This window comes from Solanum stenotomum, chromosome 2, assembly GCF_019186545.1.
Source record: "Solanum stenotomum isolate F172 chromosome 2, ASM1918654v1, whole genome shotgun sequence".
NCBI lineage: Eukaryota > Viridiplantae > Streptophyta > Magnoliopsida > Solanales > Solanaceae > Solanum > Solanum stenotomum.
This window is the reverse complement of record NC_064283.1, coordinates 50,518,401-50,537,906: the sequence shown is the minus strand read 5'-3', so window position 1 is coordinate 50,537,906 and position 19,506 is coordinate 50,518,401. Positions and strand designations below refer to the sequence as shown.

The following is a 19,506-nucleotide window of genomic DNA, read 5'->3' as shown; positions in this document are numbered from 1 at the left end:
AGAGAGGAAAAAAAAATTGGATCGGACTCGTGAGAGTTTTAGAAGGGCTCTGATACCATAAAAAGATTGAGAATCAAACCAAACTTGAATAAATCTTATTCAAATGTAACATCAACTTAAATACATGTAAGATGTAACTAACTTGACTAATTCTAAGGAACTGTTCTAACAACTTAATATGTAACTAAGTTGACTAAAACTAAGGAACTACTTTAACAACTTAATCTAAATCTACTCTAACAACTTGATAAGAATTAATAACAAACTAACAAACTAGTGAGAATGACCTTTGTGTTCAAAGAAAATATTTAAATCTGTCATATTTATTTATGTATGTATAACATCATACACCTTAGTCAAAAGTTATACAACTTATAAAATGCATATAAACTACATTTTAGAAGTATTGTCTATGCCGCATAAATTCATTGTAGCTAGAACTTGTTCAAAGATTTAGCGTAGCAATAAGCGGATAACAAATGAGAGAAGTCCAAAACGATTCGACATTGCAAAGGAAAATAAGAAGTTGATATGGAAACGATGAACCTAACAAATATGATGACAAAATGATCCTACTTTGTTCAGGAAAAATAAACTGTTATGCACAGAAAATTGCGATCAACAAATTAAAAAAAACTATGCTTCAAACCTAAACCAATTGAGATGGGCTATATATATGAGCACTAACTATACATATTGTCCCATTTGGAGCAGTTTTATTCCAATACTCAAATAATGATTAAGGTACTCTATTAAAACGGTTTTCTATATTTCCAACCAAAATACAAATCAGTAATGAACTAAAAGGATGCCTATCAAACAACATACTTGATAGTTGATATAATTGTAGCAAAACAAAATAAACATTAATCTTAACCATTCGAATTACCTATTGATCTTGTGCTTCATTTATATTTTGTACTTTGCTTGGTCTTCCACAAGTGAGGTGTAGGAAAGAAGCACACCCATAACAATGGAGAAAAAGGAACAAAAAAAGAGGAGCATAAGCTCAAACAACTCATCCAGACCATCGCCCTACAATAAGCTAGTGAGATGAGATATATTAAAGGAGAAGGAATGTATAGCTACTTACAATCCGACATTTGTTGCTCATCGAAAGTCATAAAACCTGCAAAAATCAAAGAAAATCATGAATATAGCAAATGAGATCAATATGTTCAACAATCAAAACAACACAACTCGATGTCAAGTTGTATTATACATAGAACGTAGTTAACGAATTGTAAAAATGAAAAAAGTGGAGATTTGATCATCGCGTATTGTTCAAACAAACTACTATAATTTTACAACAGTCAACAGAGAGAATAAAGGAGAATTAAAAACCAAAAATTAATATCCTAATTAATGAAATATCATGGTCATCGGTCCGAAAGATAAAAACTGCCACAAATATCTATACCTTTTTCTGATGAAGTGAAAATTCAATTCATTACCTCGCTAAATGAGTCGTCCGTAGCTCTATCAAGTAGATTCATTGTAGTTTTCGTCCACTTGCCTTTGAACTCGGTTTGATTCTAAAATCCCCAATTTCTAAAAAACCACAACTTTAAATCTAAGGTTAAAATATTAAATTCTCTAATTAGTACATAATTTAGCAACATGCAACAACACATATGGATCTAACATGTAAACAATAAATATAGCAAAAGGTAAACGAACCCGTCGGCATCAAGGCTTGGCTTGTCACCGCCGTCCTCTGTAGTTAATTCTGACCACGAGGGATAAAGGGGAAGCCTCAAAATTCATATAAAATAGATCATTTTTCACGGTTACCTGAAAACCCTTCCGATTCTTTACAGTTTTCTTTGCAATGACTGCAACAAACCCAATTTCTCAACACAAATACTCAAACATTATATAATAATATAGCCATATTACAACGACACCACATAAACGCTTGAATTACAATGAAAGTAACAAGTAACTAAGCTACATAAAAGAATGGGGATGAGAAGTTTATACTCTAGAAAGAAGATGAGAGAAAAAGACAATTTCTTCACAATACGCATAACCTTCTTTGTAACTTCTCTTCCTTTTAAATTAGTCACTAATTGGGCCTGGATCCCAAATCAACCTTTTTGGCCCAATAACTGATTTTGTGATGTCAAAGTTCCTGTCGGGCTGGGATTGATTCATAACAATACTCCCGTCCCCAATAAGAACCTTGTTCTCAAGGTTCAAGGCAACAACAATGGCAATAGCACGCTTCTCATCAATTATCTCAGATATTAATAGGATGGCATTGTACTCCTGAACCAGCTTAATAGGTTGAGCAACCATGAGCCATTTACAAGTCACAATACGTGTAAGCTGGATGGTAACCACGATGCACTCAAAAGTACATATATCAATCCAAAATGAGATGTGATCAATAAAAATATATATCATTGTCAAACACCACCAATAAACACACTGGTCTGTTGGCACATTTTGTTGCTCTATTAGCTCTTCAAAAATTAAATTGTTGTCTCCCCATGCACCAAGTAGCTCCTTCAATGACATTGTGCTTTTAAGCACTATTTGAAACAAGGAATTAGTCTCAAATAAAACTAATTCACGACTCACTGTTGGCGATAAAGTTTTTGCACATGTTGAAAGCCATCTTTCTAAGATTTTGTTGGCTACTTACTGACCATTGAAGTTCAATATTGTCCTGACCATATAATATCACAACTGTTGCTCTACACTCACTGATAGGTAGAAAAATAGTCGCGCAGATAAATGATTGATATTGGCTGTCATTGTGGGGTCGGCTATTATAAATATGTGCCTCAATAAATCCAGTAATAGATATGCCTCGGTGGTCTCCATAAGACCATTTCGGTGCATAGTTTGGGAACTAATTCCTGGATCCCATACACAATTAACCATCACCGTTCCACGAAACTTAACCATGACCAGATTCACATTCATTGGTAGAGAGTGTGTGGAGTGTGCAGCTGGCATTAAAGATCCGCGACCACCAAAAGAAGTTAGAAAATATGCTCCTTCTTTAAAAAGGAATTGCTGAACAGTTCCCACTTCTTTGGTATTTCAACGAGCACCAGTAACGAAGTAGACATAGCATTGAGTACCTTGCAAGCTTCATTGGACATTGCGTTGAATAGTTGGTCCACCTTTGAATTGTATGATTCAATAACTCCGATGTGGCGCGCCAACATGTCAAGTAACTGTGAGCAACCCCCTCCAAAGCTGTTTTTGAGCCATCCCCGCTGCTATAACAACTTGAGTACATAATGGCAAAAATTAGGACATCACCACCTTGAGCCCCAATAGTTGGACGATAACCATTCTTATCGAATTCCATTGCCGATAAATAATAGTCACATATCTTATGCCTGAACACGAAAGGAATGGAATGACAGACATGTTGCCCAGTGTCAAACCAATAACAAGTGGGTAAGCCATTTTTCATGCTCTCACACAGTGCTACCCCCAAAATCGGCCAAAGATAGATCCAATTGGATATGTAGGAGTGCCACTTGAAAGTAAATCAGTCCTTTATTTTGAGGAATTCCATCAAACATGTGATGTTTACGACCTTTTAAATATGTAGTTACTCTATCTATGGCTTCCGTTGCAAAATCGTCTCCAACAACAATTTCGGTAGGGATGGGCAGAGGTTCCAAACAACCAACTGAAAGGTAGGTATCAATGTGCTCCAACTGTTCATGCTCCACATCGAATGGAAGTTCAAACATCTCAGAAGGGACCTTGAGATTAGCTATAGGATTTGAGTTGTCCTCGTTTAAAGTAGCAACAATGTTCGGTTCTGTTCCCTCATTTATTTCGCACTTACTGATCAAAGACGTAGTCAAATCTGAACGTGCTTGAGCGTCAACAAACTCTCGGGAGCAAGCAAATAGATTATTCTGTATGTTATCCCAGTGACCACGCATACGAACCAAATTGTACATTATAAGTAAACTAGAGCCAGGATCAAAAGGAAACTCTAATCCAAATTGATAAGGTGGAAAAAGATTCAAAATTAAGACTCTATTGGTTATCCCTCTAGTTATAATCATGGGGTAACTGCAAGTGGAAGGAATTGGAAACATTTTCTTCCAGAATTGAGCAAGTTCGAGTTCATGTTAAGGGTAAACTTTTTCATCTCTAATGGTAACAATTTCCTCTTCATCATTCTTGTATTCACTTTTAGCTTCATTATCACAATCAGTTTCCTCAGCAGTAGGAGAGACATAATATGCTAGATCATTAGAAAAATATGCCTCAGCAGTATATCGTATTGTCAACTTACACACCTTGTGTGGATCCTCAACTTCAAGTTGACTAAGCTTGCAGGATATATCAATGGAACTTGTGTCTTTAGATATTTCAGATAAGTCATCAAACACCTTGGGCACATTGGTTTTGTTGTTGCCTTCAGATTGCTCGTCACAACATTGCGGCAAAGGTGAGTTGGTTATATCGCTCCATTGCGGAGAAACGTATGCAATATCCTGCGTAAGTACATTAAATTCACCATATCCCAATGAGGCATCCTCAAAACGACTTTGGTAGTCAATCACGGAGGTTAACTGCCCACTATTGAGCAAGTGACTTCTTTGTGATTCAAGATGTTGTTTATGAAATCGAATCATTACCTTCGCAGTAAAGTGTTTCCAATCTGCCAATTGTTTGTTTTGAAAAAGTCATTGATACCACTTCAAAGCTTCCCCATCGAGACACAATAAGGCGAAAGATAACTTGTACTTCTCTGCGATTTCATAAAATTCAAAGTAGTGTTCATCCTGGAAAATCCATGCCTCTGAATTATCACTAGGGTTGGCAGGGGGACCGGGTTGGCCCGCCCCGGCCCGCGGCCGGTCCGAGAACCGGCCCGCCGGACCCGGTCCCGTTTGAATCGTGCGGGATGGGGCCTTCGGGATTAGGGGACCGGTACCGGTCCGGTTCACCCATTGGTCCCGGTCGCCCCGGCCCGGATTAACCGGCCGTTTCGCGGGATCCCCTAATAATTTTATTTTTTTTAAATTCTATCCGTTGGGCAACAGCTAGTGGGCCCCCCCCAACGGATATTTTGACAGTTTTTCCCCCCAACCAACACCCCCTACCACCCCTACTTTTAATTATTTACTTTAAACCCTTAAGTTATTATAAATACACTTTAACCCACTTTTAATATTATAAATACCCCTCTATCCCTTATTATTTCTTACAAAATTATATATTCTCTCATCTATTTTTTATATTCTTTCAAGTCTCAACTCTCAATCTTAAGTCTCAAATCTCAATATTTTATTTCATTTAAGTCTCATATTATATCATAATACATATATTTCAATTCTAAGTTTTCATATTATATATCATAATATATATATATCTAAGTTTTCATATTATATTTGCTATCAAATATTGGAGTTCCAAATTACAAGTTACAAGTTACAACAAACTACAAGCTTCAAGAATCGGTTATAACGTCTGCTATTAACGCAGACGTTTGGTACATTCGTTTCATAATATTTATATTTTATTTTTCGTCATTAATTTTTGTGTTATTATTATTTTTATATTATACTTTACATATAATTAAATATGAGTTCTAACAAAAAAGATACCGGTAAAGGAAAAGAGAAGGAACCAAGTGCCATTAGTAGATTATTTAATTTTACTAAAAAAAGTAGTAAGGAAAAAAATAAGAGTAAATGTGGTGGTACTTCTAGAGTTAGATTTAATACAAATGATTCTACTTATGTTGATAATACTTCTTATGATATTGATTCAAATGCTCAACTCGATCATGAACTTTTACAACAAATTTATGGTGATAATCCTTATCTTGATGAAAATTCAGGTGAAGAAGTAGAAGTTGGTTCGGGAGAAGATGAATTAGAAGATACACCTACTAGTCCGGTGACAAATGTTCCAAATGAAACTACAAATTCAACGGAGCAAAATTATGGACGCCCACCCCTTATACCTCCTACAAGGGAGAAGGTGAAGTATCAACGCCCTAAAACTTCTGTTGTGTGGCAATTTATGACTTTAGATAAGGAAAATTCTATTGCTATTTGTAATAAATGTAAGCAACCTTTTAAACATAAACAAGGTGGAGGTCAAGGTGGGACGGGGGGCTTAAATAGACATTTGTTATCTTGTGTGCCGATTCAATATAAAGAAGCTAAATCATTAGCCAATAGAAAAAAAGGAATTCCAGTTAATGATTTTGATATTAATGTTAATGAATCGGTAGGGGCTTCTAACATGGTTCAAGGAACATTAGATCCTTCTAACCCCGGTGGTCCACTAACACAACGTAAATATAATAAGGAAAGAGATCGTGAAAATTTAGCTAAAATGGTTTCTGTTTGTGGTTTACCTTATAGTTTTCCTTCACATCCCGGTTTTATTGAATATATTCAACAAACTTATAATCCTAATTATAGAGGTTTTTCAAGAAATACTGTTAAATCTGATGTTTTTGTATATCAAGGTAAACATTGTCAATATCTTCGTTGTGTGTTTAGCATATTAGATTGTAGAGTGTCTATAACTTCGGACATGGGTCGTAGTGTTAATGGACGTGATTATTTAACTGTTACAGCACATTGGATTGATCATAACTGGAATTTACAAAAAAGAATCTTAAGTTATAAAGAATGTGTAGAGAAAAAAACTGGTGCATATTTAGCTTCAAATATTTTGAGTGTTATAGATTATTACATGCTTATAGATAAAGTATTGTCTGTCGCATTAGATAATGCATCTAATAATGTAAACGCTGCTAGTATGTTAAAAACTAGATTATGTCCAATTGATGATAATTCTTTTCATGTTAGATGTGTTGCACATGTATTAAATTTAGTTGTACAAGATGGTATTTCATTATTTGAATGTGGTTGTATGAAAATTGAATATGCTGTTGCCTGGATTTTTTATGCTAATAGACCTGCTAGAATTAGGGAATTTAATGAGCGTTGTGTACTATGTGATTTGCCACCAAGAAAAATTCCAAGACATATTAAAACAAGGTGGAATTCTTTTTACGAAATGCTTTCAGTTGCTTACGAATATAGAGGACCCATACAAATGGTGTTTAATGCTCATAATGCTGACCCATTAGACAGAATTTGTGAAGAAGATTGGGAAGAAAGTAATGAACTATTAGAATTTTTAAGACTTTTTTATGATGCAACAACCATGTTTTCTGGAATTTATTATCCTACTATTTCATCAGTATTAATAAATATTTGTGCTATTTCAATTCAATTTTCTAAATACAAAAAAATTGAAAAATTTAGAGTTGCAATTGAAGGTATGATTGAAAAATTTTAAAAATATTTTTTTCCTATTCCTCAAATTTTTTTAACTGCTACTTTACTTCATCCTGACTATAAATTACAAGGTGTGCAGGGACTTGTTGACACTTTTTATGATACCTTAGAAATTTCACCGGAAATAAATCCAACTAGTCAAATGTGTAAGTGTAGCATAAAAGTAGAAGCAAAAATTTTGTATGAAAAATATAGAACTACAGGAAATACTCAAGAAGTTGGTCAAACTTCTAATCCTCAGAGTAAAGCTCGAATTTCAAGTTATATGCGAGATTTTCTTGGTCTTAATTCTACTAACCGTGATGATTTTGAAGAATATCTTAATCAATCTTTAGAAACAGTGGAAGACGAAGATGGCAATGAAGATTTATTAGCATGGTGGAGGAGGCGGAGCGTTGCATTTCCAATTTTAAGCAAAATGGTTCGTGATGTTCTAGCTATTCAAGCTTCATCAGTTGCATCAGAGGCTGCTTTTAGTGCGGCAAGGTTTCAACTTGGCGATCATAGACATTCATTGGCGGAAGACAGTTTGGAAATATCAGTTTTATTTAGAGATTGGGTCAACGCCGAAAGGAGAAATGATAATTTGCCAAAGTTAAGTTCCAAACAAGAAGCTTGGATTAATGCGGTACTTGGATCTAGTGATGATGAATTAGAGTCACAAGAGTTTCTAGCAAGTTTGCCAACACCGGAGGATGTTACCGTCGATATGATGCGACAATTAGAATTGAATTTTAAAGGAAAATACAAATATTAGATTACATCAGAGAACTAATTGAAACAGAACCCTTCCTAGAAGGTGGCTGCGTAAATTAGTTACTCATCTAATATTTGTAACAAATATTAGTTTTACATATGAGAACTTATTGAAACAGAACCCTTCCTAGAAGGTGGCTGCGTAGATTAGTTACTCCACTAATATTTGTAAATTGTAACTTCTAAGTTCTAAGTTGCAATTAGATTTTATTGAATAAATTTGAAGGCTTTATTAAGTCTTTTTTATATAACTATTGTCTTGCATTTTAATTTTAATATATTCATACATATTTACATATATACTAATTTGTTTGAAAATAGTTGAACATAATAAAAAGAGAACTAGCTATTACAAAATTTTATAATAAGGAACAAATGTTAAAAAATGAAACTTTAATACATCTACTAACACCTAGATTATTATAAAAAAAAAAAAAAGAAGGAAAATTCAAAGTATTGCACATAACGTCCTTCTTTTTTGGGGCCTTTTCTTCATTTAAAAATCAAAATTTCAAGTTTAAATTACTTTAAAATATTTAAAAGACAAATTTGAACTTCTCAAATTTGTAATTTCAAAATTGAAAATTGAAGTTTGAAATTTGAAAGTTGAATTTGAAATTTGAAAGTTGAATTTGAAATTTGAAATTTGAAAGTTGAATTTGAAATTTGAAATTGAAATTTGAAATTTGAAATTTGAAGTTTGAAATTTGAAGTTTGAAAATTGAAATTGAAATTTGAAGTTTGAAATTGAAATTTGAAAACTTAAGCATTATTTATTAGCTAAAAATGTTATTGAAAAAAAATCAAATAAACTAAAAATGTTATTCAATAACATATAATTTCAATACAAATAAATAAGTATATAAAAAATAAAAAATCCCCCGTCCCGTCCCGTCCCGTCCCCCCAAAACCCGTCCCATCCCGTATATATAGTGGGACGGGATGGGACTTATTTTTGTCCCCCCAATCCCGGTCCCCCACAAATCCCCCCAGAACCATCCCCCGTCCCGTCCCGTCCCCCTGCGTCCCGTCCCCGTCCCCTTGCCAGCCTTAATTATCACCACAAAACCGTCCAAATTTTATGGATGCATTCTTATCACGAAACATCGGTGGTGCCGGAGACGGACCTCTGTTCTCATTCATCGAGAGTTTTTTTGGGGCCTAATAGTTGCAACTTTTCCAACCAACTCCATTAGAATTGAACTAATTTCAGACGTCTCCTTTGACCACGAATCCTCCCAGGAGTTAATCAAATCATAAGGAGTTCGCAATTTTTGGTCCTCCATTGAAGACCTCTGGATGAAAGCACCAATGCAGCAAACCCAATTTCGCAACACAAATACTCAAACATTATATAATAATATAGCCATATTACAATGACACCACGTAAACACTTGAATTACAATGAAAGTAACAAGTAACTAAGATACATAAAAAAGAATGGGGATGAGAAGTTTAGACTCTAGAAAGAAGTTGAGAGAAAGAGACAATTTCTTCATAATACGCATAAACCCTCTTTGTAACTTCTCTTCCTTTTAAATTAGTCACTAATTGGGCCTGGATCCCAAATCAACCTTTTTGGCCCAATAACTGATTTTGTGATGTCAAAGTTCCTGTCGGGTTGGTGTTGATTCATAACAATGACTTCACCGATTTTCTCTAGAGAAAGATGAGTCGACCGATTTTCACAAGTCTGATGAAACCGACGAAGTCTATCTTATATGAATTTGACAACTGTGCAATTCGACGAAGTCTTTGAGGTCGGAGAAGAATTGAACTTTGGTCTTGCACAATTGTGTTAAAATTCATAAGAAAACCAGAGAGATATGGAAGAAATATTTCTGCGTGTATTCTCTGTCTTTTACCTATGCTATACACTATTCAATATATAGAAAAAATTCTAACCAATATGTACACCTGTCCTCTATTTATTTGTTGTTGTATAACAAACTAATGAGCTGTGCAAAATAATATTCCTATACAAAACTAAACGATAAGATTGGTATCTTCTCGAAGCTTCCTTGTGACTCATCAAGTTGTTGTGACTCATCAAGTTGGACACCTGGCATAATTCAAATTAATTAGCTCAATCCATTTTTTCTTGATCACCAAACTTTCCAACACCCCCCTTTAAGTTGGAGGGTGCTGTAAGCAGACCCAACTTACCCAAAAGTTGCCGATTAGAAGGACCAGGAAGGGATTTGGTAAAAAGATCAGTTATTTGAGATTGTGAGGGGATGTACGAGAGGGAAATTAAGTCGGCCAAAAATTGTTGGCGAACAAAATGACAATCAATGTCAACGTGTTTCGTCCTTTCGTGAAAGACAGGATTTTTTGCAATGTGAATGGCGGCTTGGCTGTCACTATGAAGAGAAATGGGTAGTTGTGGTGAAACAGAAAGATTGTCAAGTAATCGGACAAGCCAAGTGATCTCTGCGACTACGCGACGCATGGATGGATACTCTGCCTCTGCGGATGAAAGAGAAACAGAAGGCTGCCTCTTGGATTTCTAGGAAATTGGACAATCCCCAAAGCTAATGAAAAACCCACTGATGGAGCATTGACTTTCAAGACAAGTGGCCCAATCTGCGTCGCAAAAAGCTAACAATTCATATGAAGGTGTGGAAGATAAGAATAGCCCAAGGCCAGGGTCCAAAAGAACATAACGCAACACATGAATTGCAGCATCATAATGAGGTTGGCGTGGCTGTTGCATAAACTGACTTAAATGCTGCACAGAGAAAGATAAGTCGGGACGAGTGTGAGTTAAAAAATTCAGCTTTCCTATAAGTCTTCGATAAAGAGTAGGATCAGACAATAAAGGTCCTGTCGTAGCCTTGAGCTTGTAAGAAGGGTCCAAAGGATGACACTGATCGAAGATCAAGATAAGAAAATTCTGTCAATAATTCCATAGCGAATTTACGTTGAGTGAGAATCAAACCCTGAGATTCACGAAGCACTTCGATGCCCAAAAAATAATGTAACGGACCCAAGTCCTTGATTTTGAATTCATCATCCAAAAAAACTTTGATAGCATGAATTTCCTCAATATCATTACCTGTTATAACAGTGTCGTCAACATAAACTGCTAATAAGGTGATATTAGATCCATTTTGTTTTGAAAACAGAGAATAATCATTGAAAGAATGCTTGTAACCATTAAAATTAAGGGTAGAGGTCAGCTTTGAGTACCATTGTCGTGAAGCTTGACGAAGTCCATATAAGGACTTCTTAAGCTTGCAAACACCGTTAGGATTATTACCCTCCAGTCCAGGGGAAACTTCATAAACACCTCCTCCTCTAAATCACCGTGGAGAAAAGCATTATTCACATCGAGTTGAAACAAACCCCAATCTTTCTTGACAACACTACAAGAAAATGTACATACGACGACATTAATTTGGTGACATTTGAAACAAATGTCAGAAAATAAAGAATTTTACGATATTTAGGAACAAAATGTCATAAAACAATGACATTTGATGTCAAATTTCGTAAAAATAATGACATTTGGTATCAAATATCATAAAAATAATGACATTTGGTCCAAAATGTCACTATGATAATGACATTTATTGCAAAATGTCGTTGTTTTTAGCGACATTTAGCGAAAATGTCATTTAAATGATGACATTTGCTACAAATGTCGAATATAACATGACATTTACTACAAAATGTCATTGGTTTTTGTGACATTTAGAAAAAATATCGCTTAAATAGTGACATTTAATATAAATGTCGAATATATTATGACATTTACTGACAAATGTCATTGATTTTAGTGACATTTAGAAAAAATGTCACTAAAATAGTGACATTTGTTGTAAAATGTCATTGATTTTAGCGACTTTTAGCAAAATTGTTGCTAAAATAGTGACATTTCATACAATTGTCGAATATATTATGACATTTATTGCAAAATGTCATTGATTCGATCGACATATAGTGAAAATTTCGCTAAAACAGTGACATTTTTATACAAATATCGAATATATTATGTCATATGTTGAAAAATGTCATTGATTTTTATGACATATGATGAAAAGTACTATTAAACGACTACAACATTTTAAGCTGAAATATATAATTAGCGGCATATGCACTATAACCGCTAAAAGATATCTTTTAGGGGTCGTTTTGTTTGAATACTAGTTATGTGTTGAGATTAGTTATGCTGGAAAGTGAACATTTTAAGAGAAATCAAAATATAAATAAACATAATAATTACGCAAATAAATTCAACTTATAATATAATCATAAATAAAAATTGTATTTATAAAATGTAAATTTTTAATAGAAAAATATATTTATCATAAAAACAACAAATAATTAAGGTTGTACAGGTGAGTCCCAATTATTGAATCTTTTAATGGGTAAAGACAACAAACAGGTCAAGACCCAATCCAATTTAAATTTGCTTGAATCAAGTCCGGTAATGAGTTATAGAACGGGTCAAAAATCAATCCAACAAATAAGAAGACATCAAAAAAATTAAAATTGACACAACTAAAGACATATTTGTAGTGGAAGATTTTATGCATTTTCTAAGTTCAACTTATTGTTTTTTTTTTTGGGTCAAATGGCCATCAGGCCTTATTATTATATATAAAAAAAGGAAAGAAATTCAACCAACAACAGAACAAAAGAAATTGGTCCATTCCATAAAGGAACATACTCAAATGACTGTAGCAAAAGGGAAAATGGGCTTAAGCTAGCTAGAAGAGGAATCACTCTGTAACCAAATTCCTTTGTTGGTATCGCAACCAGACCATCGTGAACAGGCTTTCGACGACGGATACGCAATTGCTAGCTTTGGGATGAAGATCACCATCTTTTTCAACAACATAGACACGAGATAAAACTTGCATCTTAGCTGAATCGAGTAAGCTATATCATCTTTATAAGCTTAGAATCTTCGATTGTATCATTTTCTGACTTCATTGTGAGTTTTCAGACCACCGGATTGTTAATGTCCAAAACCACCTTAAGAAGATGTGTTTCAATGTCTCGTTTGGTCCGAAATGCTCACAAATCTCCATCATCGTAGGTGTCTCTGTTCGATTCTTTATGCTAGACTCCAAAATCAGCTCGCTTGATTAAATCCTCACTGCCTCTCATACAATGGGTTGAATTCCTAACGGAATCAATACCACCACCAGTGAGAGGAAAAGTAGAGAACTTAATAAGAAAATGTCGGAAGCGTTCGTTGAATGAGCACCTATGACTGGCCAATATTTGAACTTGATGCTGATGTTTTTGTCTGTTATTTTGTGAACTGAAACTGGCAAAGCTTTACTATTAGACTTTAACAAAATTCATATGCCTTGATTAGATACCATGTTGGACACCTTAAGCTCTCACCAGGTGCAATGAGATCGTAATCAGACTGAAATTTCTTCAAGCATTGTGAACTTTATTAGATCCTCCAGCTCAGTTATGCCTCATTTTTATTAAAACTTTAAGTAAAAGTGAATTGTGAAACTTGTTGTAGAAGTAGTCAGTTGACTACCATCAACGATTCCTTCTTTGTATGGTCCTTGTTCTGATGTATGGTATCTGCGATTTATCTGAATTAATGATGTGCCTCCCTGAAATTGGGACCTCCTGGAAAGAATTAAATTGGATGTCTCCTGAAAAATCAAACACTAAGTTAGTAAAATAATCAGCCAATCTGTTTCCTTCCCCAAGAACATGACAGAACTGGACTTCCTTATCTCGTCTTAACAACTCAATTGCGTGGACATCTATAGCAATACTCCAAGGAATTGACCCCTGTAGTGGAATGAAAGAATCCATAAGTTTTTTGTTTTCATCTTTTCTAACTATAATTTCCTTTTTCTGAATGTCTATTTTCTTGGTTTAGTAATTCAAGCTTTGCAGTTTGTTGATTTTGTTGAGGAATAACTATTCACCTGATGTATAGTCTTGATCTATACAATGTATTATCTATTATCTGCAATCAATAAACTAAATCAGTGCCTTGGAGTGTCATTAACTATAACTGTTTTCCCCTTTTGTTGCTCATAGAATTCTATTTTCTAGTTGTTACAGGTAAGTATAGCTATCATTGGAAAGTTAAACCGATTTATCATTCAATAAATGTCAATTTAATATCTCTCCATGATTACATAGTATTAGTTAATTAAATTGTAGTATAAGTAAGTATATAATCGATCACGAGTATTTTTATGCTTGTCAGAAATAAGAATGTCCACTGTAAGGCTTGAGCCCATGATCATAAGTTTAATAGCTTCACTCTCTACACTTAGAGTTGTGGAGTTCCAATTATATCCACTCTTTCTCTATTAATATTTCATTAAAATGATTTAAGCAGTTTAAGGCCATTGATTTCATTCATGAGAAAATCAAGGAGTTGTTGTAGTACCTGAATGTATATGTTTACATGGACTAATTTGAACTTCTGGAATATAACTGTAGTGAAAGCTCTGAATGAAAATAAGGCATCTCTTGGATGGAGAGTGGTGTATGCATGGGTTGGAGATGATCCTTGTGGAGATGGTGATTTACCTCTATGGTCTGGTGTTACATGTTCAACGCAGGGTGATTATAGAGTAGTTACTGAATTGTAAGTTTTGCTTCACCAGTTCTAAGTAGCTTTTCTCTAACTAAGGTTCAAATCTGTATGAAGTTACTCACAAAATTGAAATATCTTTACTTGTCACTTTTTTTACAATGTTCTTTTTTGTTTTACCACTTGCAGGGAAGTTTATGTTGTTTCAATTGTTGGCCCATTTCCTACTGCTGTCACTAATTTATTAGATCTTACTAGACTGTAAGATTCTTCTTCTCTGTCTTTGTACTAGAATCTAAACAGATTTTTTAACCTCATACAAATTGAGAAGTTTCCCTAGGTTCCATTATGGATGTTTTTACACCCTCCAGTCTTAAATTTTTCATTAACCAACTTAAAGAATTGTTCTGCTTGGGTGTTGACTGTTATCCCCAAAAACGTGGGAGTTATCTATAATGTGTGTAGTCATTATCTTCAAATTTGATACTACTATTTAAGGCAATAGTTAGTGGACAATTGTGCCTGTACTGTTGGATCTTTTGATTTTCATTCTGAACTTCTTAATCCATAATATTCTTTCATATGACAGGGATCTGCATAATAACAAGCCGACAGGACCTCTTCCTTCTCAAATTGGGCGTTTGAAGCATCTTAAAATATTGTGTAATCCTTTACTTGTATACTCCTATTGAAGTATCTATATTCAATAGCTATTATGAAGTGATATTTATGTTTAGGGCTTATGCTCCGTCTCCGAATAGCCTGTTTCTCCAGTTTCAGGATTAACATATACTCGTAGGCTTATATTCTAGAAAATAAAAAGAGAGTAGGTTTATTGTCAAGGAAATGTCCCTTCACTTTTTTTTTTGAGAAGGTAACAGTCTTGTATTATATTCCAAAAAATCAAACCTGCCACACCTTGTTACAGGAAATGTCCCTTAGCTAAGAAGTCCTTTTATACTTCTTTTAGGATTGTATTAGATGTATATCTCAATATCTACTTTCTGTTTCCCTTATCATACCTTTAAGTTTTCCTTTGTCCATAGGAACCTCCACTTTGTCCAGAATGTTAACTTTAAAAATTACTTTTATTGCTATTTTACCCAACATACTAATATGAAATTATATCCTCTAGTTTCCTAGTGTGTTGTAATGTTGCACTATTGATTAGTTCCTTCTCTTGATTCTTTTTACCAGAAACGTAAGGTGGAATAAGCTGCAAGATGTCATTCCACCTGAAATAGGTGAACTAAAGCTGTTAACATCTGTGAGTGCTTTTTCAGCTTCTCTAGCTGTACTCTTTATCCGTAGATCTATTTTGTTGTTATAGACTAATAAGGGTGATCAACTAATAACTAATAGGTATATTGTTCAGCTACCTAAGTTTTAATAATTTGAAAGGCGAAATACCTAAGGAGTTTCTAATCTTCCTGAACTTCGTTATCTCCATCTGCATGAAAATCATTTTATTGGACGAATAATATTAGCGGCATATGTACTATAGCAATTTGGTTTGAATACTAGTTATGTTGGGATTAGTTATGCTGGAATAAGTTATACTAGGATAAGTTATGATGGGATTAGTTTTTTATTGCTTGTTTGGTTTGTCATAGTCAAACTAATATTCATTGTATAATTTTTTAGGATAAGTTGTTTGTTTACAAAATACCCTCACCCTATTTAAATTTTTTTTTTACAGTTTCTTTGCAAGCATTAGTTATTCATTCTTAAAAATAAAATTTCCATCTTATTTAGCTTAAATATTTTTGTGTGTGCATTTTCATGATCGTGCCATATGTTTTAAAAATTAAACTTTCATCTTATTTAACTTAAAAATTAAACTTTCATCTTATTTAGCTTAAAAATAAAATGTTCATCTTATTTAGCTTAAAAATAAGATTTTCATCTTATTTATGCTTAAAAATAAAACTTTCATCTTATTTAGTTTAAAAATAAAACTTTCATCTTATTTAGTTTAAAAATATAACTTTCATCTTATTTAGCTTAAAAATAAAACTTTCATCTTAAGTTTATTAAAGTAAAAGAAAATTTATTAACTTTTCCCTCTAAAAAAAAGACTACTCCTGCTTAAGTCTAGAGTTATTTGTATATCGCCTCAGGCCCTCAACACATCGCTCAAGCAAAGAAATTCATGGTAGCCATCTCCATCCAAAGGTAATCGTAAGGTTTTTATCTCATACAAACTCATGATCTTACTGAAACAAACCTTTGATCACATATTCTTCTTTTTTTGAGTTTGCCACTGTTTTAACTATTGATTTGGCTCTTCTTCTTGGTAATGATGCTCCCTTCAGTCTATCTGTGATGTTGTATTATTTTTCCTATTAGTTGACTGCATATTCTGTTGTTTAATTCTTAGTTGATCACACTTATTAGGTCTTACACGACATGATTATGATTTTTAGGCAGTCATAGGATCGGGAGACTATGGTTTTTGTTGTTGTAAAACCCAACTTATGAGATTGCACCGGATATGTTTTTGTTATTGTAAAAATAAACAAACCACTATATAATAAGGATCTAGTTACAAATTAAATAGGGGTGTGTGATCTTTTTTCCAGTTAACAAGTAGCCAAGTAGGAGTAGAGTAAATGCTTACAGCTCTAGAAAGAGGATTAAATTTTATTGTATATCTCTATGCAAGATGTTATGCGCATATTGAGCTGTGCTTAGGCTTTCAAATTCTTTCAGTTAGATTCTGGATGAATATCTGCAACAATGCCTCATCCAGTTACTCTATGTTCTAGACTTCTAATTCATTCACCAAATAGTTTGGATTTGAGATGTAGTAGTTGATTGGATGATCTTGACATAACTGTGCTAGTAATTCTAGTTGGGTAGTTGTAGCTTCTGTCACAACCCTGACACTAGAGAGTATCTGAGTTTGTTATTGCGGAGTCGGTGTTTGTAAGCTAAATCTCTCTTCTGGAATATTCTATATTAGACTTCAGCAAACCTAGGAAGAATGTGAAAGTTTTAGTTTGATAGTCATATGAACAGTTTATTGTATGACATATAATGCAAGACGTCTTATTTGTTAAGTCAGCTTGGTCAATTTGCCTAATTGACTTATTTTATCGAGCAATTTAGATGCATCATGTACAAGTCTTGGAGAAGAACCTGTAATGATGTACCATTACCTTTGTCTTCATTGTTCCGTTAGATTGTTAATTTCCAAAACTTTGCTTCAGGCAATGTAGATGCACCATCTACAATAGATACATCCTTAACCTTGTACTCTCTCCTCATCCACCAGTCCTTTCACCCCGTTTACTAAGATGCAAGAATATTTTGTTGGATAATTTTGACATTAGTGGGAACGGAAGACAAGTGATGAAACTTACTGCGAATATAAAAGAATAAGCACCCTCTTTCTAGAAAGTCTCTCTTCCAGATACCTCAAAAACTCTATTCTTGTCTTCAACAGAATTTCTGAGTAGACAAACCATGCATTGATTCCCACATATCCTTTTCAGAGAGTCACCGACATAGACTAATCGCTTTCCTCTCAAAAGCTCCAGCATTTCTTTGGCATTCAACCTGAAAGGTGAAGTAATACTATTTTACAAAAAATAACATTACCAAAATTAAGCCTAGCAATGCATAAAACTAAAAGAGGACAGACTGGTGCACAACTCATGCTATATGCGGGGTCCAGGAATGGACAGACCATATTTGGTTTATTCTATGCAGTATTAGCTTGCAGGTTATTTCCATAGTTTGAACCTGTCAATAGCAGATTTTAAGATAAATACAGGATTTGAACCAAGGCAACTATGTTAGGCGGATATTGTGGCTCTGCCCCTACCTAGTAATGCATATGCAATAAATAACAAAAGTAGCATTATTATCTTGGAATATTACAGTGCTTAGGCTGCCATCTAAACTTCTGTTAACCATTATCAAGCCTTCCATTTTGATAACAATCAAATGACTCATCAATAAAAGGACAAGAACTAGGTTCATACATAGGGTTAGCATCATCTTTCACCCACATTCCATCAAAAACAGCACAATGACTCATCACTTCCCACCAAGCCTCTTTGTCTCATTTTTCTCCGAATTCGAACATAACTTCACCTTTTGTCTCTCTTCCTCTTCTCTTTTAATAGTTGATTTACTTGAGGTGAGTATATTACCTCTAGTACTGATAATTTCACATGACTAACCTTCATACATTATATTGATTTGTTGAAATTTAACTATTGATTTGCAGTTTGAAGATTACAAAGAAAGCAACCGTAGTGGAAGAACATTGATATCAATTCCAGGACTCTTTGTGTGGACTTTGCAGGTTAGTAGGTGTTTTGTTGTTTTCTTTAATAGTATGGAGGTATTAGTCTATAATAGTATGAGGGTATAATTCTTGTTTGCTATATGTTATAGGTTATATACTTAATGGATAAAAGTTGGATAAATATATTGAATAGTCTTGATCCCTTATATGAGAATGGAGCCAAAGAGTTTCTTCATTTTGCATCATTAGATAGGCCAGATGCATCTACAATATTGTGTCCATATCGAAAGTGTCGTAATATGAAATTTGTTCGAAAAGATTTGATTGTTGAACATATTGTGGTTGATGGATTTCTAACTAGTTACACTAGTTGGATTTATCATGGTGAGGAGCTATTTTCATCAAAATTGGTCAATCAGTTAGATAAAGGTGATGAGATGCAAGACATGTTACATGAAGCATTTGGAATTCCTCCTACATCTAATTTTGTTGATATGGACACTAGTGCTGAAGGATTTGATGGGTCAAATCAACGTAACATGGGTTTTGACAAGAAGACTGAAGAATTCTTTAGCTTACTGAAAGAAGCTGAACGTGAGTTATATCCTGGAAGCAAGTATTCACTACTTTCGTTCCTTGTTCGTCTA

At 34.1% G+C, this 19,506-nt stretch overlaps 1 protein-coding gene across 1 annotated transcript; it reads left to right on the top strand.

Annotated features, from left to right (window-relative positions):
• Nucleotides 1-12,763: 12,763 nt before the first annotated feature.
• Nucleotides 12,764-16,331, top strand: LOC125857107 (somatic embryogenesis receptor kinase 2-like). The gene is made up of 4 exons (XM_049536775.1): nt 12,764-12,951; nt 14,508-14,655; nt 14,791-14,862; nt 15,191-16,331. Coding segments are annotated over exons 1-4 (324 nt in total). The 5' UTR covers nt 12,764-12,950; the 3' UTR covers nt 15,294-16,331.
• The last annotated feature ends 3,175 nt before the right edge of the window (nt 16,332-19,506 follow it).